Genomic DNA, 25,462 nt, shown 5'->3' with positions numbered 1-25,462 from the left:
CTACAACAAAATAAAAAGTTTCTGCACAGCTAAGGACATAGCCACCAAACTAGAAAGACAGCCAACCATATGGGAAAGGATCTTCACCAGCACAGCAACAGACAAAGGCCTAATATCCGTCATTTACAGAGAACTCAAGATATGAACCCCCTCCAAACCCAGTAAACCAATTATTAAATGGGCAAAGGAGCTAAAGAGAGACTTCACAAGAGAAGAGATAAAAATGGCAAAGAAACATATGAGGAAATGTTCCACATCCCTGCTAGTAAAGGAAATGCAAATAAAAACAACCCTGAGATACCACCTCACCCCAGTTAGAATGGCCTATACTCTGAACTCAGGAAACAACAAATGCTGGAGGGGCTGTGGGGAAAGAGGAACCCTCCTCCACTGTTGGTGGGAGTGCAAATTAGTACAACCACTCTGGAGGTTCCTCAAAAAGCTCAACATAGACCTACCCTATAACCCAGCCATACCACTCCTAGGCATCTATCCTAAACAACAGGCCTCAAGATATCAAAGAGACATCTGCACTTCCATGTTTATCACTGCACAATTCACAATAGCCAAAATATGGAAACAACCCAGATGCCCCTCTACAGATGAATGGATCCCAAAAATGTGGTACCTATACACAATGGAATACTACATAGCGATTAGAAATGGTGAAATATTGGCATTTGCAGGGAAATGGTCAGAACTTGAACAAATAATGTTGAGCGAGACAAGCCTAGAACACAGAGAACAAAGGGGCATGGTCTCCCTGATATGTGGTTGTTGGGGGGTAGGGAGAACAGTAGAAAACAGGTCTGCAAAATAACATACTTCTTTTCAAATGGTATTTCCACATGTTTTGGTCAGCGACTTTACAGTATGCCTCTAAAACCAAACAATTACTAAACAGACATAAAAAGGTCTAGGATAGACCTACCAGAGGATCACAATAGCTCAACAGCTATGTACACATGATTATATGAGACTAAGCAAGATGAACTCCAAGAGGACACAGGAGGATTCTATTGTTGACGTTATGTTTAATGTTCTAGGTGAATTTCCTACGGCGTACCCGCTGTGGTCACTGTTTATGATTTTGGTACACTGGATATTGTATATGTGTTTACCTGAACTAGGGAAGGGAAAGAAAAATGAGGGAGGGTGTAACAAACAAGGCAAGAAATGTACTCACTGCCTTATTATGCAACTGTACCCACCCTGTACATCACCTTGTCAATAAGATTTAATTAATAAAATGTCAAACAAGATAAAAAAAATAAAGAGAAGCAGTAGAGCCCAAAAGAAGTTTGTCTCTAAGTGCACACACGCACACACACATACACACGCACACACCTACGCTGGCTTTTATTTGTTGACGGTCACGTGACAATTGTCCCCTCTCCCGGACCCTGGGGTTCCGGGGTCCCCCGCACACGCGAGCAGGTGCACGCTGAGGGAGAGGGGGGTGTGTGTGTGTGGAGCCCCGGGCGTCTGCTCGTTCCAGTGGAGACTTGGGGGGGCAGTCCTGCCCCGCCCTGCGCGATGCCCGGGGCCCTCGCCCTGGAAGAGGCGCACGCTTGGCCCTGCGTGACCAGGGGAACCCGCAAACGTCCTCGGGCCGTGACCGGGGCGGGCCTCTCGCCCTTCCCCCCGGGGAGGCAGCCCTCCCCATCTTGTTCAAGTCCCCTCTGGACTCTCTCTCGAGACTTGGCTTCTGCACCCCCGTTTCCGGTCCCCCGGGGAGGACTGAGGAGGCGGGGCCCCCCTCAGGAGGCGCCGGGGCCCGGTCTCTCAGCCCAGGCGTTCATCCGGCCATCCTCTGTCCTTGATGGCGGGGCCATGGCTGCGCTCACCTCCTTCCCTTTCCCCCTCAAACTCCTTTTCCCGGCGGCGACGACGTGCGTGCGTGTCCACCGCACAGGGACAGCCCGCCGGTCAGCCGAGCCCACACGCGGCCACGCCCGCGCCCCGGTTTTCCCAGCGGCCCGGCAGGTGGGGCCGCGACGGGAGAGGGGCAGGGCCGCCAGCGACCTCGCTCCTCCGGGCTCCCGGAAACCCTAAGGCGGCTTGAAGCCTGCAGACTCGGGCCCAAGCATCTACAGCCAGCCCCGAGATGGCAGGGTAAATGGGGGGTGTTCCCCCAGCACCCCAAGTCCACCCGTGGGCCCGGCATGATCGGGGGACCAGCTTTCTCAAGGGCTGTACATGGTGATGGCTGCACGCGTAGCTCATTGCGCCCCTCCAGCTCCTCCCCTCCGTCCTTCCTCGTCCAACGCCCGGGCACGAGCGGCTTTCCAGCCTCCTGTTTCAGCACGCGCCTCTCCAGCGTAAGAACAGCTCTCGCCATAGCCAAGGGAACCTTACTCTGCCTTGAGCCCTCCGTACAGCCTGGGGGGGGGTGACCCAGGAGGCTCTGGAACGTTCCTTCAGGCTCAAGGTTACCCCGATCAGAGTTGTTCCCTCCCGAGTTCAGGAGCACTGCGTCCCCAGCGACTCCCGGCAGACCCCAGCGTCAGGGCAGGAGGCCTCGGGGGACGGTGAGGTTCGGGACCGGGGCTCTTCCCTGCATCCTTGCCAACTCCCCGTGTCCACCCGCGGCTCCGCCGCAGACGGACGGTCCGGATGGACTGCGAGGCTGGAGGCCGGGTGGACAGGCGAGGAGATGAACAGCTGAGTGAGGGGAGGGGCGGAGGAGTGGGCGGCGTGGGGGTGGACGGGTGGGTGGTGGCCAGCGCGTGTATTTCAGCAATAAGCAATTGCTCAAGAGCAGTAAGCACTCAACGCAAAGCAAACCTGGGTGCTGAGAACTTGAAGCAAGACCGGCTCCCCCGTCATTGGACGCTGTGTGGAAAGGAGTGGCTGGGGCGGAGGATCACGCACACACACACACGCACGCGCGCACACACACGCACCCGACCCCAGCCCAGGGCCCGGTTCACCACAACCACCTTCCGAAAGGCATCTCCAAGCCACACGACCCCCCCCCCCCCCCCCGCGGACCTCTGATTCCCAAGAACCAGCTCTTCACTGCTTCTCACAAGAAACCTCGGCCGGGTAGGTGTGCACTTTGCTTTATTGGCAAACAGCCCCGGCCATCCTGCCTCGGGGGGCCGGCGCGGGCACACAGAGGCCTATTAAAACATAGCCAGTTCTACGGTTAGGTACTTTCTGTCATAGAAAAGAAGCACATCCACGTACACGGTACGTTCACGTCCATCTGTTTCACACACGGGGCCACACACACACACACACTTCACACGCGGGGTCTTCTACAAGGAATTCATACAGTAGGCGGAAGGCACGATCCGTGTCGCTTCGAGGGACGCGGCCTGTCTCAGGACCACAGATCATACGTGGGGTGGGGTGGGGGGGGAGTATCAGGGAGCAGGTCAGCAAACCCCAGGACGCCAAGCGCGGGGCCCTGGCACAGACAACCAACCACCTCACCAATGTCCAAGACTCCAGACAAGCGTAGTCCCCCAAGTCCGTAACACGCCGCAAGCCCCACCCGGAAGGTGCCGGGAACTCGTGAATGACTTCTGCCCGGGTTGCTCTGGAGTTCCAGGTGTGTCACGTCAGACGGAGAACCAGCCCCCAGCTGCGCCTTAAGGAGGGGCTGGGCGGGGCGGTGGGCGGGGCTCCGGCGAGGGGCGGTGGGCGGGGCTCCGGCGAGGGGCGGGGCGGTGGGCGGGGCTGTCGGGACGGGACCCCGCCCCTGGTGAACGCTGCTGACACCGGCCTTCCAAAGGCAGCGCTAGCGTTTAGAGTCAGCCCTCGGGCTGGACCGTCCGGCGTTTCGCAGGCCCGGCTCCGGCAAAGTCCCCTGGCGCGAGGCGCCTCCAACACGAGGGCCGGCGGCAGCCGGGGACGCGGGCTCCTCTGCCCGCTGTCGCTCCCACCCCTCTCTCTGGCTGAGCCCCTAGGTCTCGCTGTGCCGGAGGAGCGTGGCGGCGGAGGCGGCGGCGGCGGCGGCGCGGGGGCCGCCCTGGAACTTGAGGCTCTGGAGGTTGACGTGGGCGCCGCGCCTGAGCAGGGTCTCCACGGTGTGCGCGTGCCCGCCCCGGGCGGCCAGCTGCAGCGCGCTGCGGCCCTGCTGGTCGCACAGGTCGCGGAGCTCGGGGCCCGCCAGCGCCTCCACCACCTCCGAGTGCCCGTGGGCCGCGGCCAGGTGCAGCGCCGTCTGGCCCAGGGGGTCCCGGGCCCGCGGGTCGGCCTTCTCCTCCAGCAGCAGCCTCACGGTGGCCAGGTGGCCCCCGCGGGCGGCCAGGTGCAGGGCGGTGCGGCCGTCGGCGGCGAGCGCCCCGGCCCCTGCCCCGCGGTGCAGGAGCAGCCGGGCGGTGCTGGTGTGGCCCGTCTCGGCGGCCACGTGCAGGGGCGTGTGCGCCCGCGGGCCGCGCGCGTCCACGTCCCCGCCCAGGTCCAGGAGCGCGCGGGCGGCGCGGTAGTGGCCGCGCTGGGCGGCCAGGTGCAGCGGCGTGTGGCCCTGCCGCGTCGGGGCGTTGACGCCGGCGCCGGGCCGCCGGGCCAGCAGCTTGACGACGGGCAGGTGGCCCTGCCAGGCGGCGTAGTGCAGGGGCAGCCAGGCGTCCTTGCCGCGCAGGCCCGCGTCCGCCCCGCGGCGCAGCAGGAGCCGCACGACCTGCTCGCGCCCGTGCTGGCAGGCCACGTGCAGGGGCGTGCGGCCCTCGCAGTCCGCCTCGTGCGCGCTCGCCTGCCGCTCCAGCAGCCGCCGCGCGCTCGCCTCGTCCCCGTTCTGGGCCGCGAAGTGCAGGGCCGTCCACCGGTCCTCGTCCTTGGCGTCGACGCGGACCTTGCGCGCCAGCAGCAGCTCCACCACGCCCCGCGCGCCGCGCTCCACCGCCACGTGCAGCGGCGTCGAGCCCTTCCCGTCGGCGAGGTTGGGGTCGGCGTGGTTGAGCAGCAGCCACTTGACGCACTCCTCCTGCCCCGCCCCCGCCGCCAGGTGCAGCAGGCCGCCCCCCGCCGTCCAGCGCCAGGTCCACGTCCTGCGGCTGCAGCACCTTCATCAGCCGGCTCGTGTCCCCGCACAGGATGGCGTCCACCAGCTTCTTCTTCTGCACGTCTGCGGGGCCCGGGTCTGCGGGGCGGGGGGGGGGAGGGGTCAGCGCGCGGCCCGGCTGCCGGCGGGAGAAGCTCCGGCCCCGGGGGGCCCTCGGGGTGCGGCGGCCGCACGTCCCACCCACACCGGGGTTCGGATGAAGCATGGGGGAGCGGCCGGGGCGGGGGACCGGCCGCCCCGCGGGCCCGGGCAGGAGCCTCACGCTCCGACGGCCGGGCCGCCCCCCAGCTGCCTCTTCCGGGGGGCACACGGGCCCCACCAAGTCCTGGAGCCAGGAGGAGGCCCCAGCTCCCTGCACGGTCCGCCGCACCCGTCACCCCCTCCCTCCCCCCAGGACCTCCCAGGGGACCTTTTCTAGAATAATCCTCAAAGGACGAGGCCTCTCGTGTCAGGACCGCCGGCCCGGCGTACTTCAGGACGAGACCTACTCGCCACCCGAGCCCAACCGGGGCCCAGGGCCCCGAGTTCAAGCACGAACGGAATTCTTCGGTGAAGCGAGAGCCCCAGCCAGCACGCGACGCCATCGAGGCGGGAACCCGGACGCCGCGTCCCTCCCGCCGCCCCCTGACGTGGCCACTCACCGCCCGCGGGAGGCTCCCGATCGAAGGACAGGGACAGCGAGCCCCGGGAGGAGAAGGCGGAGTCCACGGAGGACACCCCCGAGAGCCTCTTGCCGCTGCTGGTGGAGGACGGGCGCTTGCACCCGGAGGAGCCGTGGCTCAGCCCCTCGGGGCCCTCCAGGGCCTGGGAGATCCCGGAGTCCAGCTGGGAGAGCAGCTCCGAGAGGCTGCAGTCGTTCTCCAAGGGCGGGGCGGAGGCCTGCTGGAGGCGGGCGGACCCGGGCCCCGCCTGGGGAGGAAGGTGGACGGTGAGGCCTCTCGGCCTCACGGAGACATCCTAAGAGCAGACTCCCCAACACAGACTCCCCAACCCGAGCCCTCTGCGGGGCCCTGGCTCCGGGCCAGGCACTGTCCGGACAAGAGGCAAGCGGCACGGGACGGGCTGAGAAAGGAAGCCAAGGACGGAGAGGAAGGGGGGCTCCGGTCCCCTGCCCCGCCCCGCGGTATGAGTCCAGCATGGGGGTCCGTGTAGGGGTGGGGGTGACCATCAGAAACCATGACGGCGGGACTGGGGCCGCTCGGAAGGGCCGGCTTGCGCAGCGTGACCTGACGAACCTGCCGTACCGACTCGACCTGGGGGCCTGGCGTGCCGAGGGGCATGAGTGCCATCGGCATGCCGGGTCTGGCTGCCTTATCAGGGGGCCAGGTCCACCCTGCTAGCGGCGACCAACACCTTTGTCCTGACTCTCACCTGAGCCTCAATGTTTACCCATCTCCCTGGAGAAACTGCCGGATCCAGATAAGGCCGAGCTGTGGAGCTGGCTTATCAGACCTCACCGCAGGGAAGGCCCCCGGCTAGCACGGGAGGCCCCAGGCTAGCACAGAAGGACCCCGGCTAGCATGACCCCGGCTAGCACGGAAGGACCCCGGCTAGCACGGAAGGACCCGGCTAGCATGGAAGGACCCCGGAAGGACCCCGGCTAGCACGGAAGGACCCTGGCTAGCACGGAAGGACCCCGGAAGGACCCGGCTAGCACGGAAGGACCCCGGAAGGACCCGGCTAGCATGGAAGGACCCCGGCTAGCCGGGCACTGGGAACCTCTTATCAGCTCTCAAGTAAACTAAGTGACCGTTGATGAACAGTTAAAAAGTGACCAGCTTCTTACAGCAGGGTGCAGAGGAACCTTGCCTCCCCGCCCCCCCCACCCTGGGGCACGGGGCGGGGCCTCTGACTGACCTCCGCTCTGTGGGTGTCAGGTATCCCCCCTCCCAGCTCGCACAGCACAAGCCCCGGGGCAGGGCGGGGCCACCGCTGCCCCCCCCCCACCTGCGCGTGCCCTGCAGATGGAGGCGGGACCTGCTCCGCGCGGAGAGCCGCAGGGATTAGCGGAGGAGGGTCTGGAAAGTTCTAGCGTGGCAAACCCCTACCTCGCTGGGGGGCTGCGGGGAGCTCCTCCTGCCCAGCTCCGGAGCGGCTTCCTTCACCTCCTCGTCGGGCTTCTCGCACAGGGGCTCCGTCTCGGAGGTGATCTCTTGGGGGGGGGGGGGGGAGACACGAGAAGCGCGTGGGACTCGGATTGCGCCGTCCGTGCGATTCCGCGGTGACAGAAGACGCCGGACCCCGAGACCCCCCGCCCCCCCGCGCGGCAGGCGGCGAGCCGGGCCCCGCCGGCAGGGCCACGCGCAGGAGCCACCCCCCCCAGCCTCCCCCTGACACGGGCACCCCCCCCAGCCGGCCCCCCGACCCGCCCGGGTCACGTGACCCGCTCACCCTGGAAGGTGGGCCGCTGGCGAGGGTCCTGGTGCCAGCACCGCTGCATGAGGCGGATGAGGCTGCCGCAGGCGCGGGGCCGGGGCCGGCAGACGGGCGGGAGCTCGGGGCGGAGGCCCTTCACCACCTTCACCATGATGTGCAGGATGTTCTTCTCGTCTGCGGCGGAGAGAGGGCGACGCGTGAGGCCCGCGCCGCCCCGCCGCCCGGGGGGCTGAGGTCGGGACCCCGCGAGCCTCCCCCGCCCCCCCATCTCAACGCGCCACACGCACACAGCGAATCTCCAGCTCAGCCTACGAGAGCCAGCAGCGGAGCTCCGGGGCCGTGCCGCCCGGCGCGCCAGCCCCGCGCCGGCCCCGCGCCGGCACACACGGCCCGGCTCCAGGCTCGGCCGCCGCCACGGCCGTCACTGGGGCTCTGCCATCGCTATGGCGATCGCTCCGGCTCAGCGTCCGTGGGAAGGAGCCCGGGTGGCCCCCGCTCCACTGAACCCGTGCGGTCCGCGGAGCCGCGCGCGCTCTCCCGAAGCCTCCGGTGTCCCCGGCAGCTCCGAACGCGTCCTCTGCGGCGGCGGCGGCGGGTGTGGAGAGCCGGCCCGGCACCGCGGCGCCGGCAGGGCCCCGTACCGACTCCGCTCCGCTTTCCCGTCGAGTCCTGTGCGACGGCCACGTCCGGCCCCGGCGGGTTAGTTCCATCGCCTCGCAGACTTTTCCAACCCTGACAGGCCCACGAGCCAGACGAAAGCGAAGGGGACACCGGGAGGATTTCCGTGCCAAGGGTGGGGTTGAACAGGCCCGCAGGACTCCCGGCGCCCGCACCCCGAGAGGGGAGGCAATGACACCCCAGGCCCGGGGTCGTCCACGCTGACACCACACAGCCAGCTCTGGGCGCCGCTTCTATTAGACGAGTTACTACCCGACGGGCAGGCTGGCTCGGAGGACCCAGAGCACAGGGTTCCACGGAGCACCCCGCTGGGCAAGGAGACAGCCCCGATGCGGACTCTCGGAAAAGGGGTGCGGGTGGAGGGGCCCATCCGGGCCCCTCGTCTGTCCTTGGGCCAGCGGCGGGCGCCCTCCCCGGGCCTGGCGTGTAAGCGCGATCGGCACGGCCAAGCCTCTCTGGGCACGCCACACGACGCGCGTGCCGGCCAAGGAAGGAAGGACCGCGTCCCCACGCGGCGAGAAGCCACCCAAGTCACCGTATTCCAGCTCCACGGGCAAGGGCAAGCAGTGCGCGCCTGGGGGACACCGGCTCCCCGCTGCACCGGAGTCGATGTGGAGGTCTGGCGGCCCACCATGTGACCTCCGGATGTCCTTGGCGATCTGGCAGTGCCCATGTGACCTCTAGATGTCCTTGGCGATCTGGCGGCCCACCTGTGTGACCTCCGGATGTCCTTGGCGATCTGGTGGTCCACCATGTGACCTTCATTTATCCTTGGAGATCTGGCAGCCCACCACATGACCTCCGGATGTCCTTGGCGATCTGGTGGTCCACCATGTGACCTTCATTTGTCCTTGGTGATCTGGTGGTCCACCATGTGACCTCCGTTTGTCCTTGGCGATCTGGTGGTCCACCATGCGACCTCCGTTTGTCCTTGGCGATCTGGTGGTCCACCATGCGACCTCTGTTTGTCCTTGGCGATCTGGTGGTCCACCATGTGACCTCTGAGTGTCCTTGGCGATCTGGGGGTCCACCCGTGTGACCTCCGTTTGTCCTTGGCGATCTGGGGGTCCACCATGTGACCTCTGAGTGTCCTTGGCGATCTGGGGGTCCACCCATGTGACCTCCGGATGTTCTGGGGGTGGGGCGGGGGGGTTTGCGAGCGTCCGCACTGCACAGCCGCACTCTTGGTAGTCAACATGGTGTCTTTGCCACGACTGCTCCTTGCTTTGCTTTTCGTGTATTTATTTTTCTTGGGGCTGGGTCTCCCATGGTACCAGGCTGTCCACAAACTCATGATCACCCCCCCCCGCCCGCCTCAGTACCCCCAAGTGCTGGGAGAGCAGAACGGCACCGCCTGGCATAGTGTGGGTGTATGTATGTGTGTACGTATGTGTGTGCATGTAGCATTGTGCTGGTGCTGGGACATGAACTCAGGCTGTGGCACTGTCACTTGGCTTTTTTTCCCCTTGGCACTCTACCACGTGAGGCAGGGCTCTATTTTTTCTTCTTCTTCTTATTAATTGGACATACGAGTCTTATAGACTTTCCTGCCCGGGCTGGCTTTGAACCATGATCCTCAGATCTCAGCCTCCCGAGTAGCTAGGGTTACAGGTGTGAGCCACTGGTGCCTGGATGCGTGTTTGTTTGCAACTAAAAGGAAAAGGAATTATCTGGAAATGTCCAAGAGAGGCGACTCCACAGAGAGAGATAGCCGACTCATGGTCACTGGGAGCAGGGAGAACAGGAATGAGGACAGACTTCCGGGGAGATGAGAATCTTCTAGAACCAGATAATGGTGCTGCTTGGGCATGCTGAATTACACGTTTTAAATGGTAAAGGTAAGGAAATTTTAGGTGTATTTTATACCCTCCTTCCCCCCCCCCCAAAGTGGACTAGGCCATAACAAAGGGACTAGGCCATAACAAAGGGACCTCTTCAGGTGTGCCTGGTCCCGCATGCGTGTGCAAATCACACTGGGAAGAGCTCTGTCAGCAGGGAGAACCCGGAGCCTGCAATGGGGCGGCTCCGTGCCCCGGAGCAGGGCAGCGCGGGCGGCCGGGCCTCCACCAGGGGCCGAGACGGCACAGGAAGCGCACCCCCCACCACCTCAGGAGAGACGGGGGGCCGTGGGGGGGCCACTCACCTGAAAACGGCTTCTTCTGTGTCAGCACACCCCAGATCACGATGGCGAAGCTGCAAGGGACGCAGAGATGTGAGTTCACCCGTGAGCGCGTGCGGGAGCCTCCAGGAAGACCGGGGGACCTGGTACCCGGCCCCGGGCCCGGGGAGGAGGGAGAGGCCGGCTCCTACGCTGCCAGAGGGGGGACACCGGGGAAACCCATCGCTTGTCGCTCAGACGCCCAGCGGCTGGGGCTGCCTGCGGGGCCACGGCCTCGGACAGCAGCACGGCCCGGGGCGGGGGGGGGGGGGGGTGTGGAGCCCCGCTCCGCCGCTGGGCTGGGCTCTCGGGAGGAACGGTCCCAGCACAGGCCGGCGCTCCGCAAGGCCCAGGAAGGACACGCGTGAGGAGCCGCGGGCTGGTCTCTGCCGTGGCTCCAACCGTCCAAGACACAACCTCAGCTTCTCACCACACGGCCTGACAGCCCCACAAGGCTGCGGACCAAAGCACCTACGCCGGCCATGGCCTAGCTGTGCGGGGCGGGGGGGGGGGGGAGGGGATATGGCACAGGAGGACAGCAATCTCGGGGGGGGGGGGGGGAGGGGGTGGAGCACGGGTCAAACACAAAGCCCTGCATTCAAACCCTAGTTCCACCCAAACCAAAAGTACACAGAAAATATGATCAGGAAGCAAGTAGCTGAGCTGTATTTCTGTCTCTCTCTATTCACACACACATATATATATATACATATGGATATATATATAAACATACTCTGAATATATAGATATATGTGGATATCCAGAGTAATTTAATACATATGCACATAAAAACATATATATGTTTATGTGCGTGTGCGTGTGTGTGTGTGTGTGTGTCTATATGTGTTGCGGGACTTGAACTCTGGGCCTGGGCACTGTGCCTGAGCTTTTCAACTCAAGGCCAACACTCTACCAACTGAGCCACAGTGCCACTTCTGGTTTCTAGTGGTTCACTGGAGATAAGAGTCTCACAGACTTTCCTGTCCGGGCTGGCTTTGAACCACAATCCTCATATCTCCACCTTCTGAGTAGCTAGGATTATAGGCATGAGCCACCAATATCCGGACACATAAATTATACACATACATATATATGCAGACATATGTGCATATTCATTTACATACACGTGTGTGTGTAGAGTCTAGGAATGCAGCTGAGTGATAAAGTGCTTGCCTAGCATGCATGAAGCCCTGGGCTTGATTCCTCAGCATCACATAATGAGAAAAGGCCGGGAGTGGCGCTGAGGCTCAAGAGGTCGAGTGCCAGCCTTGAGCAGAAGAAGCTCAGGGACAGTGCCCAGGCCCCGAGTTCAAGCCCCAAGACTGGCAAAAGAAGATTATATATATATATATATATATATATATATATATGTAAAGCCGTAAGAATACAAGATAAATTACTCTGGATACACCAAAAGTGGGTTCAACCGGCAATTAAAAACCAGAGACGGAAACATAAAAGCCTCGAGCGAGTGAGCTGAGCCTGCCCACGGCCTGCACGGACGGCGGCTGTTTAGGGACCCGCGACTCGACTCCCCACTGGAAATGAACTGCTTTCTGCAGGTTCCAAAGCTGAAACTCGACGCCAAGACAAACAGCACGGTGCACCGCGGCCGACCCGTGCGGGCCGGGACTCGCACCCCACAGGGCCATGCACGGCGGCGTTCACCGTGTGCACCGTGGCCGACCCGTGCGGGCCGGGACTCGCACCCACAGGGCCGTGCACGGCGGCGTGCACCGTGGCCGACCCGTGCGGGCCGGGACTCGCACCCCACAGGGCCATGCACGGCGGCGTTCACCGTGTGCACCGTGGCCGACCCGTGCGGGCCGGGACTCGCACCCACAGGGCCGTGCACGGCGGCGTGCACCGTGGCCGACCCGTGCGGGCCGGGACTCGCACCCCACAGGGCCATGCACGGCGGCGTTCACCGTGTGCACCGTGGCCGACCCGTGCGGGCCGGGACTCGCACCCACAGGGCCGTGCACGGCGGCGTGCACCGCGGCCGACCCGTGCGGGCCGGGACTCGCACCCACAGGGCCGTGCACGGCGGCGTGCACCGCGGCCGACCCGTGCGGGCCGGGACTCGCACCCACAGGGCCGTGCACGGCGGCGTGCACCGCGGCCGACCCGTGCGGGCCGGGACTCGCACCCACAGGGCCGTTCCCCGGGGACGCACGGCGGCAGGCACCGTGGCCGACCCGTGCGGGCCGGGACTCGCACCCACAGGGCCGTTCCCCGGGGACGCACGGTGGCAGGCACCGTGGCCGACCCGTGCGGGCTGGGACTCGCACCCACAGGGCCGTTCCCCGGGGACGCACGGCGGCAGGCACCGTGGCTTCGTCAAACCAGTCTGCCAGGAAGAGACAGTGGCGGTGGCGAGAGGCGGGGCCGGATGGCTTCGGTGCGGCGCGCACCTGCTCTCTCCCTCCCCTCCTCCTCCCAGAAGAAAGGCCCGGTTGGCGGGGTGCGGCGCGGTGGGGGAGGCCGGTGCCGTGTGGAGGGGGCGGGGAGGGGCGGCCGGTGTCCCCAGCGCGCGTCACTCCCCACGGATCCGCGGCCACGGCACGCAGCAGGCTCTCCCCACGGACGGGCTGCGGGGCGGGTGGGTGGGTGCGCACGCCCGGGCCCCGCCCCCCACGCCCGGGCCCCGCCCCCCACGCCCGGGCCCCGCCCCCACGCCCGGGCCCCGCCCCCCACGCCCGGGCCCCGCCCCTACACCCGGGCCCCGCCCCCCACGCCCGGGCCCCGCCCCTCACGCCCGGGCCCCGCCCCCCACGCCCGGGCCCCGCCCCCACGCCCGGGCCCCCGCCCCCCCACGCCCGGGCCCCGCCCCTACCTGTAGACGTCGTGCTTGGTGTCAAAGAGCCGGCTCTTCTCCCGGATGCGCTCCGGGGGCAGGTAGGCGACGGTGCCGAACAGGCCGTCCATGCTGAGGTCGTGCGCCTGGGACAGCCCGTTGACCTTGGCCAGTCCAAAGTCGGAGATCTGCAACGCGGCCGCGGGGGCAGGGGGCGTTGGTCTTCGGCGGAGCCACGCCAGCCTGTCCCCCTCCCCCCACGGCCGCGCGGCCCCCGGAGCTCTCCGGGCCCGCCCCCCGGGTCCCCCCCACCCTGGGCCCGCCTCCGGGTGGGGGCCGAGGCCGAGCCAGACCCGGGGGCGTCGTGAGCTGTGAACTTGAGCGTGCTGGGTGGGGGGGGGGGGGAACGCGGTGCTTTGAGGGCAGACACCGACTTTCAGGAACGGGAGGACAAGCGCCCCCCCTCTCCCCCCGTGAGCAGCGTCCACGGAGCCCCGGAGAAAGGCGGCCCTGGGCCCGAGAGGGCGGCGCGGACACGTGACGGAGCCGGGGCCTCCGGTTATGCAACCTTCCAGCTGGGGCCGCGCAAGTGGCAGCACGCCCTGGAGAGCGCACACACCTCCAGAGCGCTTTAAAGAGCAAAACACGCACCGGGCACCGGGCACCGGGGGCCCCCGCGCCGCCCCGTACCGCAGCGACATGGCTGACCCCTCCAGGCAGGCACCCCCGCCACCCACGCCCAGAGCCCTCCACGGCCGCCCTCCCGGCCCGGGGTGGAGGCGGGTGGCCTCCGGGCACTGTGTCCTAGGGACCACCGGCAGGCCGGCCCCCGTGGGGAGGGCGCCCTCTCCCCGCTGCGGACCGGGCTCCGCCGCTATGGTGGGCTCCTCGAGGGGCGTGCCGCGGGCCCTTTCTCTCCCCCTCCGAGGCGGATGGATTGGGAAGCCCTTTAATCTGCTCCCGGGCTCCTCCTGGGACACGCCCCAGCAGTGAGAGGAAATGGCTGAGTCAGGGCTTCGCCACCGCGAGCCTCGGTCTCCACAGCCTCACAGCAGGAAGGACCAAAGCCAGGGCGGAGGGGGGGGGGGTGGGGGGGGTGGGGGGTGGCTGTTCTTCCAGTGACTCCCCCCCCCCCAGCACAGCAGAAGAGAAGAAGATGGGGGAGGACAGCCCTCAGGACCGGCCCTGCAGTCCGGGCAGACCCGGACACCCATCCCAGCCCCCTTGGTCCTGTTCACTCCACAAGCCCCCCACGGCCTGGGGAGACCCCCAACCCCCCCCCCCCCCCCGGCTCTGAGAGGGAGCCTGCCAGTTCCCCAGGGGAAAGCCACCGCCCCGCTCGGCAGAGCCGCCAGGAGCACGCGGGACCTCTAAGAACAGGTCCGGAGAGAGAAGGGCCAGCGACGGGCGAGGTTTGAGGGGACACGGGGGCTCGACGCGGGTGCCTCCCATTCCTGTTCTTCCTCGTCACCGTGACAGACCTTCAGACTACCCTCGGTGGTGAGAAAGATCTAGCATCACCCGTGCGCTTGGGGGGGGGGGGCGAGACACAGTCTCTCCTCCACTCACCCTGAGCTCACGGCGACCGGCAGCAAACGCCTCGTGATTCACAAACCCGCTCTCCAGCTGGCTTATGACTCAGTCTCCCCACGAGCTCAAGGCTCACAGGAGCACCCAAGAGCGTCATCCCTCCACCTTCAAGTCCGGCCAGGCGGCCAGGACCAGCACCGCAGCCCACTGGGGCCTTACGGAGGGAGGCACAGCGGATACAACGGGCCACACCCCCTGCTCCGGGCACCCCCTGCTCCGGGCACCCCCTGCTCCGGGCACCCCCTGCGCCGGGCACCCCCTGCTCCAGGCACCCCCTGCGCCGGGGCTTTGCACAGAGCCCGGTAGTTACCAGCCGGGCGCATGAATAAAGCCTGAGAACCAAACCATGGCGTCTCACTGGTTCCCAACACAGACATCCAGCGTCCTATAGGATGCTGAACAGCAGGAGCAGTCTAAGAACAGGAATAATGGCACCAGGAAGTCAGCCCTTGAAGCGCATCTGGTACGCTGGGCCCACGGGGGACTGCTGTGACATTTCAGGCCTCCCGTGCCACCTGCCGGTAGCGGCATGGGCGGGGGACACGCGGGGCCGGGTGGGCGGAAGGGCAGCTCCTACCTCAGGATTCCAGAAGGGAAGCCCGGCTCACAGTCCACTGGGAACTGCCCAGAAACCCGAGGGCTGACGGACGTGAAGCACCGGGCTCGGCCGGGCCGAAAGGCACTGACCCTTAGCAGCCGGGGTCACGACGAGCCGGGCGCTCAGGACTCCTCAGAGCCAGACGGCGCGGGCCAGAGGGAGGGGGCGCCGAGCCGCGCCCCGGAGACCAGGCCCTGCGACCTGCAAAGGCCGGCTGCACGGTGGGGGTCAGCGCCCCCTCCCTCCCCAGCCGGGTGTTCAGAGCCCGCGGCTGCGTCCCCCCGGGCCCGGCAAGGGAACCCACCCCTAACAAGAGCGCAGAGTCCCAGTGAGGCCCTGCCGGGCACTCCAGGGCGGGCCGCCCCCCCAAGCCCCCGCCCCACGCTCCCGGGGTGACACCGCCCACCCCAAGGGCACAGGAGCCGGCTAGCCCGGGAACGGAAGGGAAGCTCTGCCAGCCCGCAGGAAGGAACGTCAGGGCCACGTGGGGCAGACAGATGTGGAGCTGAGGGGAGCTGAGGACAGCTGCCCCCGCCCCCGCCCCCGCCCCGTGACGCCGCCCCCCTCATTCCCCATCTCCCCTGCATGCTGGAGGAGCCCGGGCCCCCCCTCCCCCGCAGTGCCCTCGCCACCTCTGCTCAGGGCAAACCGACGTCCCCTGGCGAGGCCTGGGTGCTGGGCGAGCACCGCACAGGCCCCACGAGGAGCGGGGCGGGTCCTGAGTTCAGGTCCCCGAAGGGCCAGGCCAGCGTGAGGCGGGGCAGCCGCGGGAGCCACTCGGCGGGGAGAGCCCAGTGGGCAGCAAGGGGCCGGGCCTCCGCCGGCTTCCGCTCCGCACGGAAGGGCGGGACGGGGGGGGAGGGGGCTAGGGCCGGGCTCTCGGGGACCCGCGGGACCCTCCGTTTTCTGTGGGGGGAGGGAAGCTGCCCCGATCCCCTCCGAGGAAGAAGGTGGGAAAGGTGAGGGCAAGCCGCTCACTTCCTGCAAGTCCTCCTCCCCAGGAAGAGCAACTCGTCCAGCTCCATCCCTGAGGGAATCCCAGACGCCCCGGTCCAGAGTCTGCCCCCCTCCCCGGGGGTCACCTTCACGTGGTAGTGGGCGTCCAGCAGGATGTTGGCGGGCTTCAGGTCGAGGTGCAGCAGGGGCGGGGCCATGCAGTGCAGGAAGTTCATCCCCACGGCCGTCTCGTGCACGATGCGGAAGCGCAGGTCCCAGGGCAGCGGCTGGGCGGCCAGCAGCTTCTCCAGCGAGCCCGTCTCCATGTACTCCATCACCAGGCCCACGGGCTCCCGGCAGATGCCGTACACCGGCAGCACGTAGCGGAACTTGGCCATCTCCATCTTCTTGGCCTCTTCCAGAAGCTCCAGGCGCTCCCTGAAAAAGACCGAGCCGTGAGGGGCGGGGAGACCACGGGGCCCGGGCTACGCCCCCGGAGCCTCGGCCGGGACCCAGCCGGCCCCGGCGTGGGCGGGGCCTCCCGGGTCCGCGGCCTCAACAGCACCTGGGGTGGTGGTAAGGTGGGGGCCCCCGGTGTCTGGAGACACACACCACGACCCGGTCAGGGTTGACGGAGGAGCCGTTTAGGTTTGATGGACAGCCGCTCGTGATCTTCCAGAGGAACCCCACGCAAGTCCCCCGTGTGAGCCCAACCCTTCCACGGGCCCAGTCAATCATGGCTGGGGTCGCCCCCCCCCCCACTCAGGCACACAGAAAAGCATTAGCCCGCAGCAGGGGCGGCCCGAAGCCACCGGCAGGGCCACGCTTCCCATTCCACTAAGACATAAATAACACGCCCAGCGCCGGGGCTCACGCCTGTCACCCCAGCCACTCAGGAGACGGAGACCTGAGGGCCACGGCTCACAGCCCGCCAGGGCCGGACAGCCCAGGAGGCTCTTATCTCCAATTAATCGCAGAACATGCGGAAGTGGTGCTGCACCTCGAGGTGCAGAGCGCTACGGTCCCGGAGCGAAAAGGAGATTAGGGACACGCCCAGGACTGGCAGGAAATAAAAGAAAAGAGAAAAAATATAAATGATGCACGTGTGTGGTTTCAACCGTATCCGGAGATCCACGGTGCGGTAGAACCACTGCTACCGACACCCAGAACTCCCCCGCCCCACAAAATACACGCCCGTACCCCGACCCGAGCCCGAGCCCGGACCTGGGAGCCCACGGCCCCTTCTGTCCGTGAGCTGTCTGCTCTAGGAAACCTCCGGGGGGGGGGGGAATCTCGGCTGTCCAGGCCGGTTCAGGGCGCAGGTCAGAGGTTCGCCTTCCCCGCTCCGGAGGCTGAGATCTGAGGACCACCGTTCAAAGCCAGCCCAGGCGTGGAGGTCCGTGGGACTCCTAGGGATTCTTTTTCTTGGGGGGGTGGGATGGTGGGGGGGGGGGCGTTTTTGTGGTGCTGGGAATTCACCGGACGCTTATCTCCAGTGAATCGGCAAAAAGCTGCAAGTGGAGTTGTGGCTCAAGAGACAGAGGGGCCCCGGCATCCAGGCCCTGAGTTCGAGACCACGCCCTGGCACACGCACACAAAGTTCACTTCCGTGGCTAAGGCTTCCGTGCGTGCACACCCTCGGCCTCATCGGGAGCTCTTCCCAGAGATGCCCTCTCCCTCCGCCGGCACATTCGCCCTCCGGCCCTACAGAGAGAACATTTGGTAACCCCTGGGCTGAGGTCACTCCCCTGGTATTTTGACAGATTCCCGGGGCCGCGTTGTTGTTTTTTCTTGGCCAGGGCAGGGGTCAGAAGTCAGCAGGCACTGAAGGGAGAGGGCTGGATGCCGGCGGCCGCGCCAGCCACTGGGGCTCCCGCTGCGGACGCAGGAAACGCTCGGGACGCAGCCCCCCTCCTGGACAGTCTGCGCTCTAATGACACGCCCCCAAGGGCAGCGGCCACCGGAGCTGGGGCAGGGTGCAGAGCCCAGCACGGGCCCCTGGGGGTGACCTCCCGCACAGCTGGGCCCCCAGAGCCCCCACCACAGGGGTTCTCCTGTGGGGGAAGCAAGGTTCCAGTCCCTACTTTCCCCTCCCTCCCCAGCCTAGGGCCTGGCCCAGGACAGCCAGACCTGCAGCCTCGAGCTGGAGACCGCCAGGAAGAAGAGCGCCCAGGGACCTCCTCCGGCTCGGCGACCGGCACGGCCGAGACCCCGGCCCTACTGCGGAACCACAGGCGTCTGAGGAAAAGGCCGATCCACGGACGGATGCCAGGCCAAGCGTCACGTAAAGGAAGCTGGTCACAGAAGCAGGACAGGAAGGACACGGCTGGGCTCCTTTCTCCACTTGGCTGGTTGGTTAAACCGGTCCAGATGGGGCTATGGGCGTGGCTCAATGGTAGAGCAAATGCGTAGCAGACGTGAGACCATGAGTTCAAACTCCAGGATGGGATAAATTTAAGAAACAGCCCTTAGTTCAAATACCTACTGTGTCGCCATGGGACTTGCTATCAGCTGGTGCCTTTTCTGTCTTGCTCAGAACGAAAGCTATAATGCCCTTTTCTTCCCGCTTTTATTTCCTTTTATCCTAGCTACTCAGGAAGCTAGGATCTGAGGATCATGGTTCAAAGCCAGTCTAAGCGGGTACCTCCAATTAACCACCAGAAAACTGCAAGTGGCACTATGGCTCAAAGAAGTAGAGCAGTAGCCTTGAGTGAAAAAGCTCAGAGACAGCACCCAGGCCCTGAGTTCAAGCCCCGTGACTGACAAGAAAAACAACAACACAGAAAGTGGTCAGTTTCTATCCAGCCCTGCAGGTGGCCCTTCCTGCAAGGTGGCACTGTAGACCTCCCTTCATAGTGACTGAGCTGGGCAAGGAACCCGTGGCTCACACCTGTATCCTAGAAAGCTGAGACCTGAGGATAGCAGTTCAAAGTCAGCTCAGGCAGGAAAGTCCATGAGACTCCTATCTCCTCCAATTAAGCACGGTAAAAGCAGAAAGCCCGTCAATAGCTCAAGCCTGTAATCCTAGCTACTCAGGAGGCTGAGATCTGAGGATTGTGGTTCAAAGCCAGCCTGGGCAGGAAAGTCTGTGTGACTCTTGTCTCCAATGAACCACCAGAAAACTGGAAGAGGCGCTGTGGCTCAAGTGGTAGAGAGCTAGCCTTGAGCTGAAGAGCTCAGGGACGGCGCCCAGGCCCAGAGTTCAAGCCCCACAACTGACATAACAACAACAACAACAAAAGCCCAAAGCAGAGATGTACCTCAAGTGGTAGAGTACTAGCTTAGGGCAAAAAAGCTCAGGGACAGCTCCTAGGACCTGAGTCCAAGCACCAGAACCACAAACACACACACACACACACACACACACACACACACACACACACACACAGCCGAGTGGGCGGGGCATGCCCTCCAGTGGGCAGGGCTGGAGACATGGACCGGCTAGGATTCACTTCCAAGCCAGCCATTCCTAAGTAACATCCAGACGGTGACACCTTCCCTCCAGCTCGAAGGAGCACAGGTAGGTATTTCAAGACAAAGTCCACTCAGTTAATCATGAATCTCTCATTGGTGGAAGCCCTCAGCTCTTCGGCCCGGGGGACTAGAGCTGCACAGGCCGGGGACTTGGGCTGTGATGGTCAACAGAGGCTGGCAATGATCACCGTCCCCTCTCCATTGTTAGCAAGTTCTCCTCCCAGCCCCAGGGCCGTTCCGCGACACAGACCCCGTTGAAAAGGAAGGAGCTTCGGGGCTGGATTGCAGTGCTAAGGGAGTGCGGCGCTCAGTTCTGCCCGGGGCTTGCTTGGAGGAAGCCCTGGGCGACTCCCCCCCCCCCCCCCCCCCGCCTCCAGGCCACAGGACCACAATCAGAAAAGCCTCAGGGCACACGGGGCTGGCTGGGAAAGGGGTAATGCTAGCCTCAACTGAGCCCCGAGTTCACAGAAACTTCACATACCCTATGGCACCCGCGATCCTCCAAGCCAAAAGACCTGAGAGCTCACCCCGCAGTCTTTCTGGAGGTTCCCGGGGCACCCCGCCGAGCTGCAACTGGACGGCGACACCCCCCTCCCCAGCTCTAGCCTGCAGGAGCTTTCTACAACTTAAAAAGCCTGAAAGGTGACAAGCTCTTTCAGCACAATCCCCAGCCCCCAAAGAACTCAGGCTTCTGGGGGGGGAGGTGTTTCTACGGCGATCATTATGTAAAATACAGCCCCCCCCCAGGAGCGTTGCAGATGCTCAGGTAGCTCAGGCTGCTTCCGCGGTCCCAGAGGGTGGGCGCCATGTTCTTATCTCGGGGCCCAGGTGAAGGGGTGGGAACCTGGCTTCCGAATAGGAACGGAGAGAGTTCCCTTTATGCCCACAGCCCCCCCCCCCACATTCAGATTGGAAAGGGAAAACTGGGGGTTCCACACTCCAAATTTGTTGTTAGCAAAGTGTACCCCATCCCAGGACACCCCCCGCCCCCAAAATAAGCAATGCCAGGAAAACGCATGTGCTGATCCCTTCAGAAAGGAACTGTAGAGGTATGGAGTGGGAGGAGGGAGAAGGTTCAGCTGACTCAGAGATCCCAGAGCCAAAAACCTGGGGGTCAGCCAAGCAAGCCCAGGTCCCCTGGGCTTCCCATCCCTTCCCCATGAACACAGGTTCTTGGAGCCGGGAAGAACGAAAGCCCAGGGGCGGCCGAGAGGTGGACGGGCCAGGGCACACAGGCACCTTGGAGAAGCCGGCGAAGACGTAGCCCCCGCCAGCCTGAGCACACCAACCCAATTACATTCCCAGGGAGCCTCGGAGGGGTTCCCACACTGCTATTTTTAAAACTGACAAGAATCAGGCTTGTCCGATTGTCAGCACTGTGCTTACAAACCCGGGGTTTGCTCAGGCTCGCCCCGACTAGCCAGGGCCCAATTCTGCATTAGCAGCTCCTGGCGGTCGCCTGGCCAGGCTCTTTTGATTCTGAGCTTCCTCTTGGCTAGGGGCCTGGGGTGGGGGAGGAACGGGGCTTTGGGGTCACTCTGCTCTCACCTGACTGGCAAAGGAGCCAGGCCTCGGTGGGGGGCCCAAGTAAGAGTCAGCCAGAGGGGCCCGGAGTCTGCGCCTGCACAGCACCACGACCCCAACCCCCAACCAAGGCTCCTGGCCCCAGAAACAAGAGGGGTGCAGCGAATGGGTGGCGGCTTGTGGCCTCCCTTGGGCATACGCTTTTCTGCCCCAAGAGGCCTGGGTGAGTGTCTTGGGCACCATGGGCCTGAGACAAGCCAGTTAAGCCTCGAGCAGATAATAGCTGGAGCTAGGGAAGCCATGGGGGGCCACGAGATCCCGGCCCAAGCAAGCAGCCCCGGCCAATAAAATGGGCCTGATCCTCACCCATACCCACGGGCAGGCACCGAAGCAACAGGTGGAGAAAGTCATAAATGACTTCCGTCCCCCTAGACAAAGGCCTCTCACGGGCAGGGTAAGGCCGAGCTGGGAGGGAGGGTGGGGGGGGGGGGTGAGGGGGGTGGGGGGCCCTCGGGAGTCTCACTCCTTTCTCAGGGTAATGCAGGGCCAACAGCTACGAGAAAAGCACTGTGCAAAACACAACTGCTTCAAGATTCAGAAGCAACCCGGCTTGGCCAGGAAGCCGCCAAGCCCGCCGGTACCACCCAGCGCTGACAGAGGCAAATTCCTGAGCCTCGTCTCACGCCAGCTGAGCGGGTGGAACGCGAAGCTACCTACACAGCAGGGACCTCAGCAGCTCGGCTACTGAGGGCAGCCGGGCTCCGGAGCCACCGGTCCAGCCCGAGCAGCCCCAAGGCCCTGGGCAGGAGGCAAAATTCCTCTGACCTTGACTGAGCCCCAGACATGCCGCCACTTGCCCCGGCTGGGGCAGAGCAGGAAAGACTTCCAGTTAAAGGACACACACTTTCCAATCAAGAAAGGCAACATCCCCAGTGACTGCCGGGGGTGGAGAGGGAAGCCTGTGACGAGCCGCCCAGGAAACACCGGCTGGCCACTGCCCGCACGCAGCCCGCCCCGGGCGGTGCTTGTTTACGCACTTTCCAACACAAGAAAACAGTGTCACGATATTCACTAGTGAAGGGAGCTTGCGGCGCCTAGAAAACCAGAGCACGTCCACATCCGACGGCATAAAGACGCTGGGGTACACAGAGTCTTCCCTTAAAGAATCTCACTGCTGGCTGGTGTGCAAAATGTCTTAGATTTCACCAAGGTAATCGCAGCGCCCTCCCCCCTCTCGGAGCCGAGGGGGGGGGGGGGGAGAAGGGTTTTCAAACACACAGCCGGGATAACATCAAGCTGGTGGTGACCACCGACCGGACAGCCAATCTCCCCGGGAATGCCGCGGCGATTGCAGGTTACAGGAAAAGCCACCAGCGGCTCGGGGACCGTTGTCGGCTGGTGACAGTGAACAGGAGCGGGCTGGGGGCTCGCTCCCAGAACATGGCAGTCCTAGCACGGTTTGCACGCCCAGACACACGCATGGCCACCACCGCACCGAGAGGCTGCGGTTCAGAGGCCCCCCCACCCCCCCCACACACGCGAGGAGCACTTGCCCCACCGCGTCCCAGCCGGGGGCCCCGGTCAAGCCAGGGGTTCCAGGATGAGTCTTGGAGTAAAATAGAACTCTAGCTTCCACGGGGCAGCAGAGTTCACGAAAGGACGGGTAGGTGGGCCATGCAAGGGGGAGGGAGGCCGACGGAGGAGCTGTCGGCGTGAAATCGCCCCGGGGCCGCGATCGCCTCGCCCGGGGCAGGCCGGTGGCTTCCGACCGAAATAATTACGGTCTTACGCCAATTTGTGCCGCAGCGTAAATTACCGAGTGAGCCCCACGGAGCCTTAAGTACACCCACAAAGCCCGGGCGCCCGCACGGCAATTTCCCTAAGCCCGCCGCCGACCGCAGCGCCCGGGCGGGCCCCGAGCCGGCCGGGCCCCGGGCGCAGCGCGGGGCGGGCGGCGGGCGGACGCCCGGACCCCGGGGACGGCTCGGCCGGCACCCGAGGGCGCCGCGCGCCGGCCCCGCCCCGGGCGCCCCGGGGAAGGAACCGGAGCCGGCGCCCCAACCAGCGCAACCCGATCCGGAGCCCGAGCCTGGCCGGGCAGGGCTCCCCGCGCCCGGGCCGACCCCCCCCCCGAGGCCGATCGGGGGCCGATCGGCCCCCCCCGCCCCCGCCCCGAGCCCGGGCCCCCGCCGCCCCGCCCGGGCGCTGACCTGTCGTCGACGTGCAGGCTCGGCGAGCACTTGATGGCCAGCCAGGTCTTCCAGTGGACGTGGCGCACCTTGTACACCTGCCCGAAGCCGCCCGAGCCGACCTTCTCCCAGCCCGCGAACTCGCCCGCCTCGAAGGTGCGCAGCAGCCCCAGCGCCCACGGGCCCCGGCCGTCGCCCTCCATCGCGCGCGTCTCGCAGCCGCCCGGCGCCGCCGCGGCCGCCCAGGTGCCCAGGTGCGCGCCCGCCCCGCGACGTCACGTCCGCCGCGGGCCCCGCCCGCGGCCCCGGCCCCGCCCCGGCCCCGCCCCCCGCCGCCCTCCGGGGCCGGACGCCCGCTGGGGGCGGCGCGCGCTCCGCCCGTGCGCCCGGGCGCCGGTGGGGCGGGGGGGAAGAACCTGCGCCCTCGGCGAGTGCGGCCCCGGAGCCCAGGGCCTCGCCCTGCCCGAGCGTCACCTCCGGGACGTGGACCCCCGCCCCCCCGACGCCCCTTCCCACCCCCCCCCCCCGCCCCGTCCCCGCGGCCTCCACACCGGAACCGGGGGCTCCCGCCGGCCGACGCTCCCGCCGCCCACGAGGCCGGGGCCCGGGGACCACGGCTTGGGACCGGCCAGGGCAGAAAGTCCAGTTAACCAGCAAAACACTGGAAGTCGAAGGAGGTGTGCCCCAAGTGGCAGAGGACCCCCCGCCCCCCGCCTTGAGGGGTACACCGCTGAGACGGTGCGTGAACCCCGAGCTCAGGCCTCCGTACTGTGTGCGCACACAAAGGGAGCGAGGGAGGGAGGGAGGCAAGGGAAAGGGGTTCCTTGTGCCTCGGGGGGGGGGGATCCCCAGCCTCGGCCGGGTAGGTGGGTCGGGGCGGAGGCGCCTGCCTGTCATTCTTGCGCACTAAGGACTCATGGCCTCTACTGTGTGTTGTGTCAGAAGAGCGCGAGTGGAGGAGGGGGGTGCCCGGCCGGCGGCACTTCCAGGTAGGACAGTGGGGATCCCCGCGGCCTCCCCCTCCCCCCCCCCCCCCGGGCTCAGCGCAGCCCTGCTTTCCAGCCACCCAGGGAGGCTCCCGTGGTTCTGCTAGCCTTGACGAGTCGTTTCAAAGTTGGATTGTCCCCCCCCCCCCCCGTGTGACTGCCATTTCGGGGATCACTTTGAAGAGTGAAGATCACTTGAAATAAACACCGCACAGTATTCTGTCGGAGGGAGAACCGAGCGACTGGAAAGTGAGTCACGCCCGTTTCCGGGGCCCGGCTCCGGGTGGCTTTCTCCCCGAAGCTCCTGGTCTCGCCCCGCACAGGGCTCTGCAGCCCGTGACTAACAGCCCGGGAGCCGAGCAATAAAACACTCCAATTTCATTTATTTAATCATCTGTGCTTCACTCGGCAAATATTTATGGAGCGTCTGCTGCGTGCTCGGGACGGGGAGCCCCGAGGAGGCGACACCAGCCGGGCCCTGGGCTTCGGGGACAAAGGGCACAGTGTGTGGCCGGCTGCAAGGCCGGGCACACCCCACTGCGCCCCGTCCCCTGACCGCCCACCCCCCCCCCCATGGCAAGGGACGCTTGCTGTTTCTCTTCACGGTCCGCGGTCCCTGGCAAGTGTCGTGGATGTCCCCAAGTGTAAAAGCAAAGCCCCACTTCACACACACACACACACACACACACACACGGTAGGTCAAAAGAAGAGTGGGGTGGCTGGCGGAGGACAGAAAGTGGATAACAGTGCAAGGTCTGCACCTTGGATTTGGAGGGTGGGTGGCTGCCCGGAGGATCTGTGCCCCGGCACCCCTGGGCCCCAGGAGGACCTGCGTGGCCACCGGGGCTGTGTGGGGGCTGCGTGGGGGCTGCAGGGAGTCCCGGGGCACAGGGCCAGTCACAACACGCAGACAGGGAGTCGGGGTGCCAGGGGAGGCTGGGCAGCTCGGGGGATGCCCTCTGGCTGGGGGAGGACGAATGTCCACCCCCACCCACTTCTCGCCCTGCCCCCCACCTTGAGCCCACTTCCAACCCCACCGTCTGCCCCCCCCCCACCCCGTCCTCAGGATCTGACCTGCGCCAAGGCCATGGGCGCCCCGACGGTCCCCGTCCCAGCCAGGCCAGCAAAGGCCCTGCATGTGG

The 25,462-nt window shown here is 65.4% G+C and overlaps 1 protein-coding gene across 1 annotated transcript; it reads right to left on the bottom strand.

Moving 5' to 3' along the window:
* Positions 1 to 3,898: 3,898 nt before the first annotated feature.
* On the bottom strand, positions 3,899 to 23,578 carry Ripk4 (receptor interacting serine/threonine kinase 4). Its single transcript, XM_048346209.1, is given in 9 exon segments — positions 3,899 to 4,978; positions 4,980 to 5,092; positions 5,656 to 5,923; positions 7,063 to 7,166; positions 7,406 to 7,564; positions 10,212 to 10,261; positions 13,063 to 13,211; positions 16,294 to 16,585; positions 23,356 to 23,578. Coding segments are annotated over 9 exon segments (2,382 nt in total). The 5' UTR covers positions 23,538 to 23,578; the 3' UTR covers positions 3,899 to 3,913.
* Between the last annotated feature and the right edge of the window lie 1,884 nt (positions 23,579 to 25,462).

This window comes from Perognathus longimembris, chromosome 5, assembly GCF_023159225.1.
Source record: "Perognathus longimembris pacificus isolate PPM17 chromosome 5, ASM2315922v1, whole genome shotgun sequence".
Classification (NCBI taxonomy): domain Eukaryota; kingdom Metazoa; phylum Chordata; class Mammalia; order Rodentia; family Heteromyidae; genus Perognathus; species Perognathus longimembris.
The sequence above is the reverse complement of the archived record's forward strand: the minus strand, read 5'-3'. Positions and strand labels throughout refer to the sequence as shown.